Source organism: Syngnathoides biaculeatus, chromosome 13, assembly GCF_019802595.1.
Source record: "Syngnathoides biaculeatus isolate LvHL_M chromosome 13, ASM1980259v1, whole genome shotgun sequence".
Taxonomy (NCBI): domain Eukaryota; kingdom Metazoa; phylum Chordata; class Actinopteri; order Syngnathiformes; family Syngnathidae; genus Syngnathoides; species Syngnathoides biaculeatus.
This window is the reverse complement of record NC_084652.1, coordinates 8,536,655-8,552,584: the sequence shown is the minus strand read 5'-3', so window position 1 is coordinate 8,552,584 and position 15,930 is coordinate 8,536,655. Positions and strand designations below refer to the sequence as shown.

Sequence of the window (15,930 nt, the reverse complement as noted above, 5' to 3'; positions counted from 1 at the left end):
CAATCTCGACCGCTTGGCCACTCGCATTCCGTATGCTGACTCAAAAGATCACAAATTAGCATGTAGCGTTTGTCTTTGCATGGGCATTTGCTCACATACAAATGCAACCATGATAGAGGGAAAAATAGCTGCTTTGCAGTTGTTTTATGTGTAAAAACTATTTTTATATGATCATAAATATGTTGTAAAAAAAAAAAAAAAGTCAAAAGCCCCTAGCCTTTCACATTATAAAAATAAAAGCATCACCTACAGTAAAAATGAGTAGTAATATCCATCCATCCATTCATTTTCTTTGCCGCTTATCCTCACAAGGGTTGCGGGGAGTGCTGGAGCCTATCCCAGCTGTCAACGGGCAGGAGGCGGGGTACACCCTGAACTGATTACCAACCATTTGCAGGGCACATTGAGACAGACAATAGTCACAACCACACTTAGGGCCAATTTAGAGTGTCCAATCATTGTTGAATGTTTTTGGGATGTGGGAGGAAAGCAAAGTGCCCTGAAAAAACCCACGCAGGCATGGGGAGAACATGCAAACTCCACACAGGCGGGTCCGGGATTGAAGCCGGGACCTCAGAACTGTGAGGATCTGTAGGCACCTGCTGTGTTATGAGATATCAGATCATAGAAAAATGGGGTAATATTATCTGGAGCATTTATCTAGCGAGGAAGGCAATGACAATGATGGTCAACTTTGTCTTTATTGAACACATGAAAGCCAATAAAGAAGCTTTGTCAAGGCTTGCCTTTTAAAGCAATATGCAGATTTATCCAACAGATGGCGCTCTTCTTAAGTGTGTCCAATGCTCTGAAGCAGTGAATAATTTTAGGGCAAATGTCTATAAATGATAAATTACTTCAGAAAGCCTCGTTTTCTCCATCCCTACGGCGGGTTGTAAACAAAAATATTCGCTTTTAAGCACTACATGAACTGGTTTAGTGTAGTTATACATCACTTGGTCATTGAGGGGCAGCAGTGAGCTAAACGTGCCCAGTCTGCCGGAAATCCAGAAGAAGAAGAAGAAGAAGAAGTCAAACACTCAACTTCGACAGTTATCAAGGAGTGTTGGTAATTCTTGCCTAACCGTCGCTCACTTTTTAGTCTGTTAACCGATTTACTGATATTTGTACAAGCTCGTAAGTAAGCGAACGACTAGCCGGTGGGCTAACGTCGCCACTCAACTGTCACTGTGTGTGTTTGTAGTGAGGGTGGGGGAGAGGCACCTGACAGCCGCTCACATGATTTGAATTGTCAAACATCGGCCTCAAGGAAGACCAGTTAACTCACACTTAGTCCTCGTCGTGTCTTGTAGTTTGTTTTAGCGGGACATCGTTGACGAGCAATTTTCGACTAAACATGTTCGGAAAGAAGAGGAGGGAGCCGCTCCCCAAAGGCAGGGGCGCCGCCGCAGCCAAGCAGGTAAGAACAACAACAACAAGAGTGGCACACAGCTCATGTTAGAAAAAGCTTGTGAAGCCCAGCAACTTCCTTGCTTCCTAGATGGGCCTGTTTGTAGCGATGGACCCCGAAGACATGATGACGATGGGTGCCGAAGAGGGTTTGGACGACCCCGACTTGGAAGCTGAACTGGCTGCCATCACTGGAGGCAAAGCCCCTGCTGCAAGTGGAAGAAGCAAACAGAAGGGAAGAAGTGAGTTAAAACAAAACAATACAATACACTGCTTAACCGTCATTGTGTTATAAAGTGGAGTTTAGTTGTCAAGTGTGCACTAAAAGAGGGATTTCAAATAATACATCGGTATCAATACAGGAACACCTGAAAACGGTATTGTCCAGTATCCAACTTTTCCAGTTAAAAACTACTGTCAGAGGATCTTGCCGGATGCAAGTACCTCCTGCTGGAGAGATTGTGGTGAGAATAATTCACGTGTTCTGGGACTGTCCGATCATTTTAAAATACTGGAAAGACATTAAACAAAATATGGAGAAAATTATGAAAGTCAGGATTCCTTTCAAATTTGGAAAGCTTATGCTTGGAATTTATACAGGACACTGTCAAAAGTCCAGAAAATGAATATATATACACTATTTTGTCACTAGAAAGCAAAAAAAGCTATTACAAGGAAATGTTTGATTAAAGAATACTCTCACAGTTGAGGACTGAATTAAAGTGGTTCAGGATATCGTTAAAATGGAGGAGTGAACTTTCATCTTGAGGCAAGAACAAGACAAGTTTAGAGAAATTGGAAAAACTGGACAAAATATGCCATAACATCAAAAGATGTTACTACATAATGTCAAATGAAGTTTATCTTAATTTTGTTCATTGGTTCCCACCACTTATTCCTTTTGTTGTTGTCATTATTATTATTATTATTATGTGTTGTGCTGTGTATTTTTTTTTTAAACTCACAAGTGTTGCATCTTGTCTTGTTGTCAGAACAGGTATGACCCAAGGGTTCTGATACCAAGAAAATTTGAAACCTAAAAAATGTAAATCATTGTACATAGTTTTTGGAACATTTGTTGTGAGGTGCTTAGAGGTGGTATCATTTTTCTTCTTTTTTTCACTACTATGATTATTTTTGTTTTCCCTTTAAGGTAATAATTTTTTGCTCACTTACGGGTATGAACTTGGTTGAGGATGAGATACAAGATGAGATAATTGGAGATAAGAGAAACCCTCCTATTCTGGTATTTATAAAGTTATTATCCCACTGTTAAAGAATGTAAATATTTTTTTTCTCTTCCTTTTTTTTCTTTTTCTTCCTCTGTATATAAAAATGTGGGAAAAAAATGTCATCCTTATAACTTGAAATATACTACATGATACATCATAATGAGACATTGCCTGACATTCATATATCTGCAGTTGCCCCCATTTAATGACAAGTTCAAGAAATTCCATTGATACTGTGGCCATATGTTATCGCTAATGATAAAGTACGATATTTTGATACTGTTCAACATCCGAGTATGACAACATATTAATATCATTGTCCCTCATGATTCAGTATCAATCCACTAATATCAGATAGGGTCAGACATCTAAGCATGTGCTGTTGGGTTAGGGTTAGTCAAACTGTATATTGATACGCCGATATTGATATTTCCCAAAATTGAAGCATTTGCAGTCGCGCAGTTGAGGAGGAGCGCAATACAAAATAATAATATTGCGACACATGATATTGTTATTTCTCATGAGGCAGTATCAATAAGGGCTGGACAGTTACGGCCAAAACAATAATCACATTTATATTGATCAGTAGAATAATCACATTCATTCATCTCGATCATTCCCCATGTTTGGGAAAAATCTTTTTTTTGTTGTACTTCTTTTCAACAAACAATATGTAACAGTTTTTAGTTCAAAAGTAAGCTTTCACTTCATCAGGAAATATTGTCTGACATCTGAGTACACGCAAATTTTAAACAAAACAGAATCTGGGCCCTTTGGGTTGACCCCTATTTCTTTCGATGGTCTGTGATACATTCATTTTTTTCCAAAATATGAAGATTGGCGTTGCCATTGGATTGTCCTCTTCATTGTGCAATTTCCACTCTGAGTAATGCTTTTGTTTTTGTGCAACAGGTCCACTGCCCATGGAGGACATTGCCAAAATGGCTGATGAGTGCATGCGGGACATGGACGAAGATGAAGACGACGACAACGTGGAGGACGACGAAGACCTTCTGGTTGGGCTCGACTGTCCCTTAAGTTGTTTTTCACGTGTCCTTCTCATTGGCTCCTTTCTGTTTTCTCCGTCAGGCTGAGCTACAGGAAGTTGTGGGGGAGGGGGACACGGAGGACGAGGCTGTTTCTTCTTCATCTGCGTCCGTTGCCATTGAACCTATGCCGCAGGTACAGTACACGTTTTGATTTCACATGGAATAACTTAAATTTACCTTTTAGCCTTTTAAAGTACAGTAGTAATGCATCAACGTACAAGTGACCCCAGTATTTCGAAAAATGAGTCATCTTGAGTTGCAAGAAAAAAAATTGTAATTACAAGTATTGAGTGGTGGCAGCAAATTTCACATCCAACAAGCAGATGGTGAACAAGTCTTAAAAAAATGACTTTATTTCCATTCCCAGTTTAAACATTAAACGAATATAATTAGATGCTGTGTATATAACCAAACCACAATTCAGCTATTTTAAAGCTCACAAACTGCAAAATGCCATAGGGCTAATGATACCGGCATAGATGTTGAGGTAGTTATGGCCTCTTAAATAACAAATATTTCAACACAGATCATTTGTACCCACACAGTATCAGAATATTCAGGAATATATTCTTTGTGAAAATTGACTAACATTACTGCAGCTTTCTGAGTGGCTTAGTTTTAAAACAATATTTTTTATTTTCTTTTTATGTATGACAATATTGTACGGACCCCATGGGGCCAAAGTGCCCCCACCAGAAGTAGCACAATTTCAATGGGCGTTGAAGCATGAAATCATAAACCACAAATTCTTTGTATTTTATCACATTATTGTATATTTTTATGAAGAAGAATGCTGTCAAGGGCTATTTTTTTATATTAATAATCATGGAACAAAAATGTGTTTTTTGTTCAAATCTGTACCAAATTTCAAATTGGCACATCATAAATGATAACGTTGAGATATTACAAGCATTTTTGTGTTACCAAACAACAATAGTTGGAAACACCCATTACCCTTCATTTCTGATTCTAAAACTTGCTCATAAATTTCACATGTAAATAGGATGAGGCGGTTAAAGATTTTTATCGTTTCACAGCCATAATGGCCCTTTGAGGGAAACTGCAAGTACAATGTGGCCCGCGACAAAAATTAGTTTGACACCCCTGGATCACAGGATATAAAATATGAGTGAGAACGTGCAAACTCCATGAGGTTTGAACTCTGTGAGACAGATGTGCTATGCCCCAGTCCAAATGCAAAATTGCATTGGTCAGCCCCCGACTTCTTCTTTGTCAGAATTCACTTTCTGCCACCTAGGAAATGAGCGTCCCTGTGGCGGTGGCTGCACCTGGCAGCGTAGAGCACACGTTAGAGGAGAGGCTCGCCATGTACAAGACGGCGCTACACAACGCCAAGTCGGCGGGCGAGGGTGCCAAAGCCCGCCGGCTCGAGCGTGGACTAAAGGTGTTTTTAATGAGTGTAATCTTTTTAAATATTCTTGCCGGTAGGTTGTGACAGAAATGTCTCAATTTTGCTCTCATTATAGACACTACAGACCATGCTGGCTACAGTCAAGAAAGGCCGCCAAGTGAGTGAGGCGGAGATTCCTCCGCCGGTCGCCACAGGAGCCCCAAGTGCCGCAGTGAGCGTCGACCCGAGTGCCGCACCGACCGTCCCGTCGCCTCCTGAGATCGTCACGCCCAACGGCGAGGAGAAAGAACAGCTCTTGTCCGCCTCCACGCCAACGCTCCCTGATGAACCCTCACAGGAAGAAGCGGATCCTTCACCAGAGCAGGCCCACCCTTCAAAGGAGCGGGCGGACCCCTCACCAACCACAAATTCAGATGGTCAGTATGATGTTGCTTCAAATATACGGAGCAGCATTTGCATACAAAGTACTAGGAACTAATAGTTGTCCAGAAAGATGCGTTCAGACCTGCAACCCAAACCCAAAGGTTAGCGGGCTTCTTGAAAGTAAGGTTGGTAAAAAGGAGCCAAACCAGGTGTTGGGAAACCAGGAATAGCGGCCAATCACAAGACTTCAACTCCGTGTGCATGTAAAGCCACCATCAAGTACACTTTCTGGGTGACACCACCACAGGAGGACGTTAGTGATGGCAAAGGGGAAAATTTTGACTGATAACCTGAGCAGGAAATGTAACTATAATTTAGATCCAGTCCCAACTCATGACCTCACATACGTGACGCCTCCTTTCCGTTGCAGCGAACGAGCGCGTGGCTGGGCTGTTGCTGCAAAGGCAAAGAGAATACAAAATGGCTGCCCTGACAGCCAAGAAGGCGGGAGAGACGGAACAAGCGATGGTCTACTTCAGGACCAGCAAGGTGAGTGCAAACAAGTTGCATGCGCAGTTGAATGAAGCCAATGAGCTTGTTGGACATTGTTGTGGTCATCATCATTACCTCCACACACATGACCTTAACCAAACTAGAAAATTCATCTGTGAAAAACCATATTGAGCCACCCCATAAAAATATCTTTGATCGGGCTTTACACGTCTGTTATTTTGTCCATTTTACCTCATGTAATCAAGCAGTTACCCAGTGTGCTTTTTACTGCTTTATCAACTCCCAAGCTAGCCTGCAGTTACTTCATTACCAATGAAACAGATAAATGAAAAGACAAAGTAGGAGTAGGATTTATTAAGTTACATGTACTGTTAATTGTGTCCCGTAAGGCAGTAAATGTATTTGCGTGTGAAGTCACATCTTAAGTGGACCATCATGGTGAGGGCTTTCCACGTCTGTCATCAATATAATCTAATCTGACGACGCAGTTGCCAAAACTCTGCTTTCTTCTTAAAGTTGAAATGAAATCACTTTTGATAATGCATTTTTTGATGGTAATTTCTCAGTAGTTTTCAAAATTTTCAAGATTTGTAATAAATATCAAAATAAAGTTCTTGACAAGGGCTTTCTACTGATGTCCTTATTTAGTTGGTATTATGACAAATGGCTAAAAGACATCCTTATTAATGCCTATTTTGATGCAGAAATTTGATTCCGTCATCGAGGCCTTGAAACAAGGACAAGCTGTTGACCTGAGCGGCCTTCCTCCATCGCCAGGTTGGTTAAATCAGTATTAATATGTTTAATACTAATTACCTTTTAAAAACCTGCCTTCTTGTCACAATGTGCAGGTGGAAGTGCGTCGTCGGTCAAGCAAAATGCGCATGTTCCCCAACCACCTCCAGAATCTCCAGGTAATAGCATATTAGGAACGCAATATGAATCCCAAATGTTCGAACCGACTGTTGTGGTCCCGGCCATTAGCCCCGCCAGCTCCCCGTGACGCGCTGGAGGCCCTGGAGCAGAGGCGAGCCAAGTATGCCGAGGCGTCGGCTCAGGCCAAAGCCGGCGGCGACGAGCGCAAGGCCCGCATGCACGACCGCATCGCCAAGGTGCAAAGGACAAGCGCGCTTGTAATGCGTCTCAATACCCGTTGACACTCTCTAACCGTAACCATTCTCTTCTCTCAGCAATACCAGAGCGCCATCAGATCTCACAAAGCAGGAAAAACAGTCAACTTTGACGAGCTCCCCATTCCGCCAGGTAACGTTCTCGAGTGGTGCCTCGGGAATGTCGTCCTGCAACATTTAAAGGGGAAATCCAGTGGTTTGCAGGAACAATGTATCCAATAGGTCACGTAATTTGTACTCTATTTTGACAACGTGATCCTCTCTCATTTGCCACGAGCCGAGCTTTGGTGTCCGCAGTGGCCGTTAGCCGAGTTTCGGCGACCATGGAGGCTAACGGCCTCCTCCGCCGCCGAAGCTCGCCTCGCAGCCCGCTGTCAGAGCTCGTTTGTCAGACTCCGCGTCATTCCCGTCCGAGGAACCATCCGCGGCTGCCGGCCCAGAGCTCCAGGGGCCTTTGTTTACGCACTCATGTCGCGTGTAGGCCTCCGAGTAGTCAGACTTCGCATCATTCTGCCCCAAGAACCATCCGAATATTCAATATTAATTACAGCCACAGGTTTAAATCTGTATGGAAGTGTTTCTCTGTCTTTCCGATCAACCGATACTGCTATTTCTTCATCAGATGAGCATAAATCCGAGAGATCAGCACTGGGCATAAATGGTGTCCCATGTAATCGAGCGTTTGGAACAGCCACATCCACCCACATAGGTCATGTGACTCGCGAAAATCTCAGCGCCCCTGAAAATTCGTAATTGTTGATTAAAAATCCTCTCAAAACACTATTAAATGAGAGAGGATTTAACATCACATTGTCAAAATAGGGTACATATTACATGACCTATTGGATACATTGTTCATGCAAACCACTGGACTTCCCCTTTAAGAATTGGAAGGGATTTTTAAAATGTTTCTTTTTGAACAGGCTTTCCTCCCATCCCGGGTCAGAAGGTGACGACGGCCGAGCAAGGATTTGTTGCTGCGCTGGAGGCGGCCTCCAAGCTCTCCGCCAATGACGATGCTGCTGCGAGTCCAGATGAAGAAGAAGAGGAGAGGGAAGTAGAGGTGGGTTGTTTTATTCAAGTGTTTTTCAGATCCTTAAGAAAAATTGTTCCTGTCCACTTGTGAAATTTAAAAGCTCACATTGCCGACGCATAAAGTAGTTGTCTGACAGTGACAATGACTTTCAACACAACTGAGAAGTGAGTGTCAGATGTTAAATGTTAACACCTCTTTTGAAAAATGTCAGATCCTGGGTGGCAAACGTGCAATGGTTTTGACTGTCAGACAACTATTTAATTCGTCACACCGGTTGACGTTTTTATCTGATTGCGGGATGCTGTGTCACAATGCGAAAGTCCACACAGTTGTTTGAATTCTCTGGGTTGTGAATAAAAGGCAAAAATGGAAAATGCAGTACCTTCAATGGTGAGAGCACAATTTTGCAGTGTCTCTGAAAGAGGCTAACATCTGAAGTATGTTTTCTAGCCAAAGAAGAGTACACTTCCCGTCCCGGCTCCATCTCGAGGTCGCAGAAGATCTCCATCTGCTTCGCCCGAGAGAACAACTGCCCGAGATCTCTCACCTGCAGGTCAGTCATGCCAAGTGCAGTCGCAGCGTCCTTTCTGCTGTTTAAGCTTCTCCTGTACTTCTACTATGTCAAACCTTTGTACAGAGTGCCCTTGGCCTTTTGCGGTTCACAATTCACGGCCCCACAGATTCACGGATTTTGTTCTCCCGATTTTTTTTTCTTTTTTTTTCCTTCTTAAATGTACCCTATTTTCACGATCATAAAGGTCTTAAATTCTCTTCTAAATAAACGAGGCGCCACATTATACACCTTACAACATGGTGCACCTTATGTGCACGCTGAGTTCAAACATTTACAAATATTGTTGCGTGACTTGTCCAACAACAGTACACTTAAACACATTGGTCACATTGTTAGCGCTTTAAAAACTATTAACATCCTGCTTTGCGGCAATAATGACCACCTGTGTGCCGCAAAGCATGTTGGGAGCATGTAAATAACGTTTAAAGTGGATGTTTTGTGTCAATTATTTTAAGAGTCATTCTTTTGTTTATTTGCTAGTTATGCTATTCTGTTTGCTGTGGTGTGATAATTTTAGTTTTGATGTAACACACTTCTGCATAGCTACTTCTGTAGTTCTACTTTTATTTGCACATGTACTTTTACTTTGACTTCATATGCTTCTGCTTTTTCACCTGCTACTTTCCTGACCTTCGTGTTGTACTTCATCTGCTTCTAATTGGGACTGATTCTTCGGTTTCTACTTCTGCTTTGTTCCTCTCCAACTTCATCACCTACTGTTTACTCATCCGAGCAACGTCTACTACTACTTTTTATACTTCTTGGTCCTTCAGCGGCGCAGCAGCTGGCCTTCTTGGAGGGTCGCCGCAAGCAGTACATGAAGGCGGCGCTGCATGCCAAGCAGAAGAACGACATGGAGCAGGCCAAGAGCTTCCTTCGCACCGCCAAGGGTCTGGAAACCATGACTGAGGCAGCGCGCAGCGGCAAATCCGTGGACATCAGCACGGTGAGAAGCTACTAATAGCGCCAGTATCTACCTGGGATATCTGTCTGAACCAGAATATGACCGACAGGTGCCGTCGCCCCCCGGTGACGAGGATGAGGATTTCGTCCTGGTGCACCACAGCGACGTGGGGCTCTCGGAGAAGGCCGAGCAACTCTACGCGCAGCTCATCAAAATCCTCAAAGAGCAACGTGAGGTAGCACTTCACGCGGAAGCTTCCCTTCATTTGCCCATTTTGGCACCATTTTTTACTGCTTTTCTGTATCCTGTTAGAAATGTTTGACGTACTCCAAGCAGTTCACCCATCTGGGGAACGTCACAGAGACCACCAAGTAAGGAGTAACAATTGGGACGCTTCACGGTGCCTGTCACGGATAAAGATGTGTATATATATATTTTTTTGTCTGCATCAGGTTCGAAAAGATGGCGGAGTCGTGTAAAAAGAGTATCGAGGTCCTAAAAGCATCTCAAGCGAAGGGTCTGCCTCCTCCCAAACATCACTTTGAGGACAGAACCTTCCACACGGTCAGGTGGGCAAAAATTCCCTGATGCATATTTGTAGCTGCTACCCACTGATCGAAAAACAAAAGAAAAAGACTGGATACCGCATACACATCAAGCGGTATGTCGATTGGTTGAAGCCAGTGGCCGCCATCTTGGTAATCCCAAAACGTGTGGAGGACATGTTTTACAGGATGGATTATGTCGGGGTTTTTCTCAAAGTTTGGCATGTAGAGTTAAAACTGGTTGTGTGAGCTTGACATTTTTTCAGTTCTGGTAACATGAAGGATTTTTAATTCGACTTGGTAAGCCGAAGTCCAAAGGAAAGACATGTAACACAGTGACTACCAAGAAACCTTGCCCGATTTCCGTGACGTTATCTTTTCCCAAAATATGTTGTGAAACACCGTCATCATAACATAGCAAAAAACTAAGCATTTTTTTGTCATTGAAACATTAAACTTTAAGTCAATCAGATATATTTTTGGAAATAAGGACTCGCAATGGGAAAATGCATGCTAAACGCATTGTTCATTTGTTGTCTCTGTGACGTCCTATTTCAGACAGAAAATTTAAACTTGTTTCCTCGCATTTGAAAATCCAATTTAATTTGCAGAGTTCTATATTACGAAATTCATCAAAAATTTCGCTGAAAATGTGTTTTCTTGCTTATCCACTAATGAAGTTTGAGAAAATATTTACATCGCTTTTTCGCGAAAAACCGTCATCTTATAAAGGTGAATCAGAGAGTGAACAGTGAACAACAGCAATAACGGTAAACAAAACTTTGTTCAAGTGAATTAAGATCATCAAAAAATGAAAAAAAAAACCTTTACAAACTTTAACAGTGTCAAAGTTTAACTTTCTAACTTACCTGTGGAATGTTTTCTTAGCCACAAAACTGGCGATTAACGTTAATGGTTGTTTTGGGAGTATCAAGATGGCGGATGGTAACTTCAGTTTCGGTGGCCAATAAGCCATCCAGTCTTTTTTATTTAGATCAGTGCTGCTCCCTCTTGAGGGCTATTCCATATTGCTATATTCTTAGCTTCCACATATCAGTGGTTTCCAAGTATTTATGGTAACTGTCATCTTAAAAACTGCTAGATGTTTATAGCTGCTATGTTTCAAAAGCAGCTACATCCTGCATAATATCTGCTATGTACTTGTTATCTTATTAGCTACTCCACCTTGATAGCTGCTTCACATCGATAGCCCCCAGAGCTTTACCGTGCTACGTTTTTATAACTATGTTTTCGTAGCTGCTACCTATTGATAGGCATTCATATGCCATCTTTGAATTCTCATAGGATATTCCCAGATCTTAGCAGCACAGAGATGGTGGTGGTGATTGTGAAAGGGATGAATCTTCCTGCTCCCAGTGGTACACACGCACACAATAAATAAATCAAGGACTAAAATATAGAAACACGCATAAATAGGTTGTCGAAGAAAGCGTGTCACAAGTCTCTTTGCAGGCATCCAGACGAACGACCTCGACGCTTACGTAAAGTTCGACTTCCCCTACCCCAGCACGGTGAGCGAGCCAGCTCAGCTCTTCCTTATTTCCTCCTCTGAGTTTCCTCATCTGTTTGCTGTTCATGCCTCCAGGAGCAGCCGCAGAGACACAAAACAAACGTCATCAAGAACACAAACTGTCCAGGTGAAACTCTCCGTATGCGTTCTCTCCCTAAAAACTAAAGTACCCACGCCTGCAACCTCATTGTCTTGGACTAGAATACAACCAGAGCTTCAGCCTGTCAATCAACCGCAAGCACCGAGGCTTCAGGAGAGTGGTGGCGACCAAAGGGCTCAAGCTGGAGCTGTTGCACAAGGGGTGAGTCTTGTGCAGCAGCTGAAAAGTTAGCAAGACATGCGAATGCAGCAGTCTATATACTAACTCAAGGAAACAAAGTCCATTTTTCCACAGAAACGTGGTTTACACCATCTATGGATAAGATACCTAGTAAGGGAACAGGCACAAAAACAGGTTGTAGAAACCTACCAACATTAAAGCAGTAAAACAGCACAAATAAGGAGTTTGTTCAAAAAAGGTTTGCCAGTAACATTTTGGGATTATATTACTATGAAAGGAACAGGCACAAAAAATGGGAATCAGAAACCAACCAAGGTAAAAGGATAAAGCATTGGAGGCAAATGCATGACACCAATTACAAAAGATCCTAATCAAAGACGTTTTGTTTAAAAAGAAAAAGGTAGTTACTACTGACTCTTCTAGGCAACAAAAAAAGGAAGACGACGACAAAAATGAAAGCACAAATCACGTGTCTGAGCAAACACACTAAGCCCATGAGCGCCCCCTTTGACCAATGTGAGCAACATCAGACGTATGCACTGTGGTCAATGAGTGTCATCCATTGAACTTACGTGGCTCATTAAAAAGGTTCAGATTACATTCCCATCAGAACATTTTTAAGAGCAATTTTGTGTTTTTGCAAACTTACACTGAAAATGTCAACAAACAAAAAAATACAAATACAATACAAATACAGTAGAAATACATACCCAGCCAACTATTAACTATAAATTTGAAATGTCGCTTCCAACTTTGTTTTTTTTTTTTTTTTTTTTTTTTTTTTAAATCCACAATAATATCCCCATCTGTTTTTCTTGGTGTAAAACTGAATTATTGCTTACAGAATATCTTTTCGCAATGCATGTTGAAAGCTGAATGATGCTCATAAACAGTTTTAGGGTTAATGTTATGTTGCATCCTATATTTAAAATAGACGATTAGCTTTTTTGGGCACTGTATCATCTGTGCTTTCGTCCTTGATCAGGCTGTGCCAAGGTGGAATTTTAACATTACACACCATCTCATTATGTACTTTCTACTTTGGCTCAGACCAGACCTTTTTTTTAACTCAAAAACAAGAAAATCTCATCCAGTTTCACCACTTTTTCTTTTATTATTCACATACCCCGATGTTGGAAATTACGAGTGTACCCCTTTAAAATGGAGGGGGGCGGTGTCAGGTAAACAAGGAAGTAGTGTGTGGCCCGGTGTGGGCAAGCAGCGGCTCTTTGTGAGAGGCAGTGTGGTGCAATGTTTTTAAAAAAAAATAGTTAAGAAAAACACGTCAGGCTGTAGATCACAGCGCTAGATCTGTTTTCCTCTGCGCTGAGAGTGTGCGACAAGTGCGCAAATGCGCCGTTCCGCAGCTTAAAGGGAACATTGCTCCTCAGTCCTATCAACGGATTAGGAACAAAAACAGGAAGGAGAAACCTATTAAAACAAAGCCTGTAAGAAATCAAAGTAATGGAATTAAAATGCACACATTAACTACGGAAGATTGGAATCAAAGCCTTTTTTTTTTGTTCAACCAACGTTTCTCAATACCCAAACGCATCATAAAATCAAATAAAAGCACCACCTTCTGATGTAACAATGACTTTTGACACTACTCTCGTTCCACAAAAATTTTCTGTGTGCATGATGAAAAGTGGCTTCCTGCGGAGCGACAAGCCCATCGGAACGGCACATGTGAAGCTGGAGCAGTTGGAGTCGCACAGTGAAATCAGGGAGATCGCCGAGGTAAGCCCGTGATGATTTTACATGTTTGAAGGGACATGTTGAAGAAGTGAAGAACTTTTAATGGCTTGTAGAATGTATACATATACAGTAATTGACTCTCTGGATGTTCTGCCTATCCCATCAATTGTCATATTGAACAATCAAGCAAATATTGACAAGGGACCGATGTCATTCAGTAGCTTGGTGATGAAATGGAGCATCCACCAAAGGATCCTTAGGGTATTTGACAAATGCATGCCACAGATATGCTATTATTTTACCTGGCAATTGTTTTAAATGTTTGGGGAAAAAATGTGAAAATTTCTCTTTTAAAGTAAATAGTCACTTCCCAATCAGGTGATGGACGGCCGCAAGCCCACCGGCGGTCGCGTGGAAGTCCGCGTCCGCCTCCGCGAGCCTCTGGAGGGGCAGGACATGCAGGCCAGCACAGAGCGCTGGCTGGTGGTGGAGCGATCGCAGGTACCCGCGTCCTCGATACTGCCAATTGTTTCCTTCAACGCTGCTTCTCATGCTCTTATATTTTCTGTCCAAGCTTCTCATCTAGACATTCAAGACCTAACGCACTCTACCAAGTCTACGCTACTTAGCTTCACCTCGCAAACGTGGACGTGCAGGTAGAAGGCGACCAAGCACACTCAGGAGGTGTTTCACGCCTGTTTTCTCAGACCTCTGGAAAAAAAACAAGTTTGCACATTCGCAAGACACTCAAGCTGTCTTGGCCAGGTCAGTCATAAAGCATTTGACGGCAACATCAGCTGGCCGAGCATGTGACTTCATCTCATGCTAAAGACTACAAGCTCAAGTGGCGTCTATGCACTAATATACCAAAGTAATCCATGTTGCTGTTAAAAAAAAAATCCCAAGCTATTTATAGACAAGTCTCAGAATAATATATTAGCGCTCAGCTTTTTTTATGCATATAAACAATATCAGTGGAACTTAAAACCCTGGAGAAAGCTGACTGTGGAACCTCACGAGTCTGTTTCATATCATCAGTCATCCATCAAATCGGGAAATCTTGAGAAAGGTTTGAGTTTAGTGTGCATCAGTCGTGAGGTTTTTTTTTTGGTCACCACAGAAGGGGACCAGTACAAAAAAAGTGCAGAAATATCTTTCATTTTTCAGATTAAAAGAAACACTGCAAATAGATTGTTATACCAAAATGCTCCTAAAACATAATTTTAAATTTAACATACCGTAATTTCCATGTATCTGAGATCACAGTGGTAGGGAAGCTTCTGAACGCACACAGAATACAGAATTTATTTAAAATTATACATTTTAACTAAATTAGTAAAAAAAAAAAAATGAAGCTGTCCGTTGTGTCTTTGACTTGATGCTGTGTTTATTTTTTGGAGGGGCTGGAAAATGTAGTCCATTTGGAATATACTTAGCTTTTTCCATAGCACAGTTGCCTAAGTCATGAATATTTTTGGCAAGCAAGAAAAACAAAAATCACAATTTTAGCTAAAGCACCTTAATAGTCTTTTATTGATATTGTGAAAGGAAGTTAAAACTTTGGCAATCGTGCTATTAGGCTAAGGCTAACCATGCTTTATTTCGCGTTAAATATGCAAGATGAGAACTACAGTTACTGAGGTATCATTTCAAACAATTTTACAAGGATATCTTAACATAAATAGCATTTGGCTAATGTGTACTATTCCACATCAGCCAGGCTAGGTGTAACTTTATAGTGGCAATTTAATTTTTCACATTTGTGTCATGTTTAAGCCCCAAATCATTGCCTTGGAGGATGTCCCCTTGTAGGAGTGACATGCATGTCGTTTACGCCTGAAAGGGCACAAAAGAAATGTCTAATTCTTACACGAATTACACCCTTGATTTAAAATGATAACAAAATTAGGGGTTGTGAAATTTGCCTTGCTGCTGTGAGGTGCAAACGACGCACGTCATTATATTATTCGTAGTGCTAAAAGAAAGAAAAGAAAGCCATATTATTTTGGCAAATAAAGCCTGTAAAGTGTCGGCTGCGTCAGTCAAATGCTCGGATGAACATGGAAACTATCATAAGTCACCGTTGTATCATAAAGCATCTTCACATTTCTTTACAAAAGTCACAGATGTTATTAATGTTATTTAATAGTGAAACACATTTTTAAAAAATAATAAAATTTGATTTTTGTCTGTTCCTTCTCTCTGTTCTTTTTTCATGTCCTTATTGATTAACAGAAACCGAGCAGGAACTGCAACATATTGCATCATAAACGGTCAAGCTGCTTGGTAGAAT

The 15,930-nt window shown here is 41.6% G+C and overlaps 1 protein-coding gene across 2 annotated transcripts; it reads left to right on the top strand.

The window, feature by feature from the left end:
- The first annotated feature begins 957 nt into the window (after positions 1 to 957).
- On the top strand, positions 958 to 15,832 carry cc2d1b (coiled-coil and C2 domain containing 1B). 2 transcript variants are annotated; one of them, XM_061838627.1, is made up of 25 exons: positions 958 to 1,069; positions 1,314 to 1,420; positions 1,502 to 1,652; positions 3,555 to 3,658; positions 3,732 to 3,824; positions 4,950 to 5,096; positions 5,179 to 5,479; positions 5,857 to 5,975; positions 6,644 to 6,716; positions 6,791 to 6,853; positions 6,924 to 7,051; positions 7,130 to 7,202; positions 7,993 to 8,132; positions 8,556 to 8,658; positions 9,453 to 9,625; positions 9,693 to 9,818; positions 9,896 to 9,954; positions 10,036 to 10,152; positions 11,434 to 11,507; positions 11,602 to 11,660; positions 11,735 to 11,786; positions 11,861 to 11,960; positions 13,589 to 13,679; positions 14,016 to 14,138; positions 14,212 to 15,832. In XM_061838627.1, exons 2-25 carry the CDS (start codon positions 1,358 to 1,360, stop codon positions 14,221 to 14,223), a joined length of 2,544 nt encoding a protein of 847 aa, XP_061694611.1. In that variant the 5' UTR covers positions 958 to 1,069; positions 1,314 to 1,357; the 3' UTR covers positions 14,224 to 15,832. The 2 variants fall into 2 exon arrangements, with proteins under 2 accessions (XP_061694611.1, XP_061694612.1); XM_061838628.1 differs by having other exon boundaries at positions 1,043 to 1,137.
- The last annotated feature ends 98 nt before the right edge of the window (positions 15,833 to 15,930 follow it).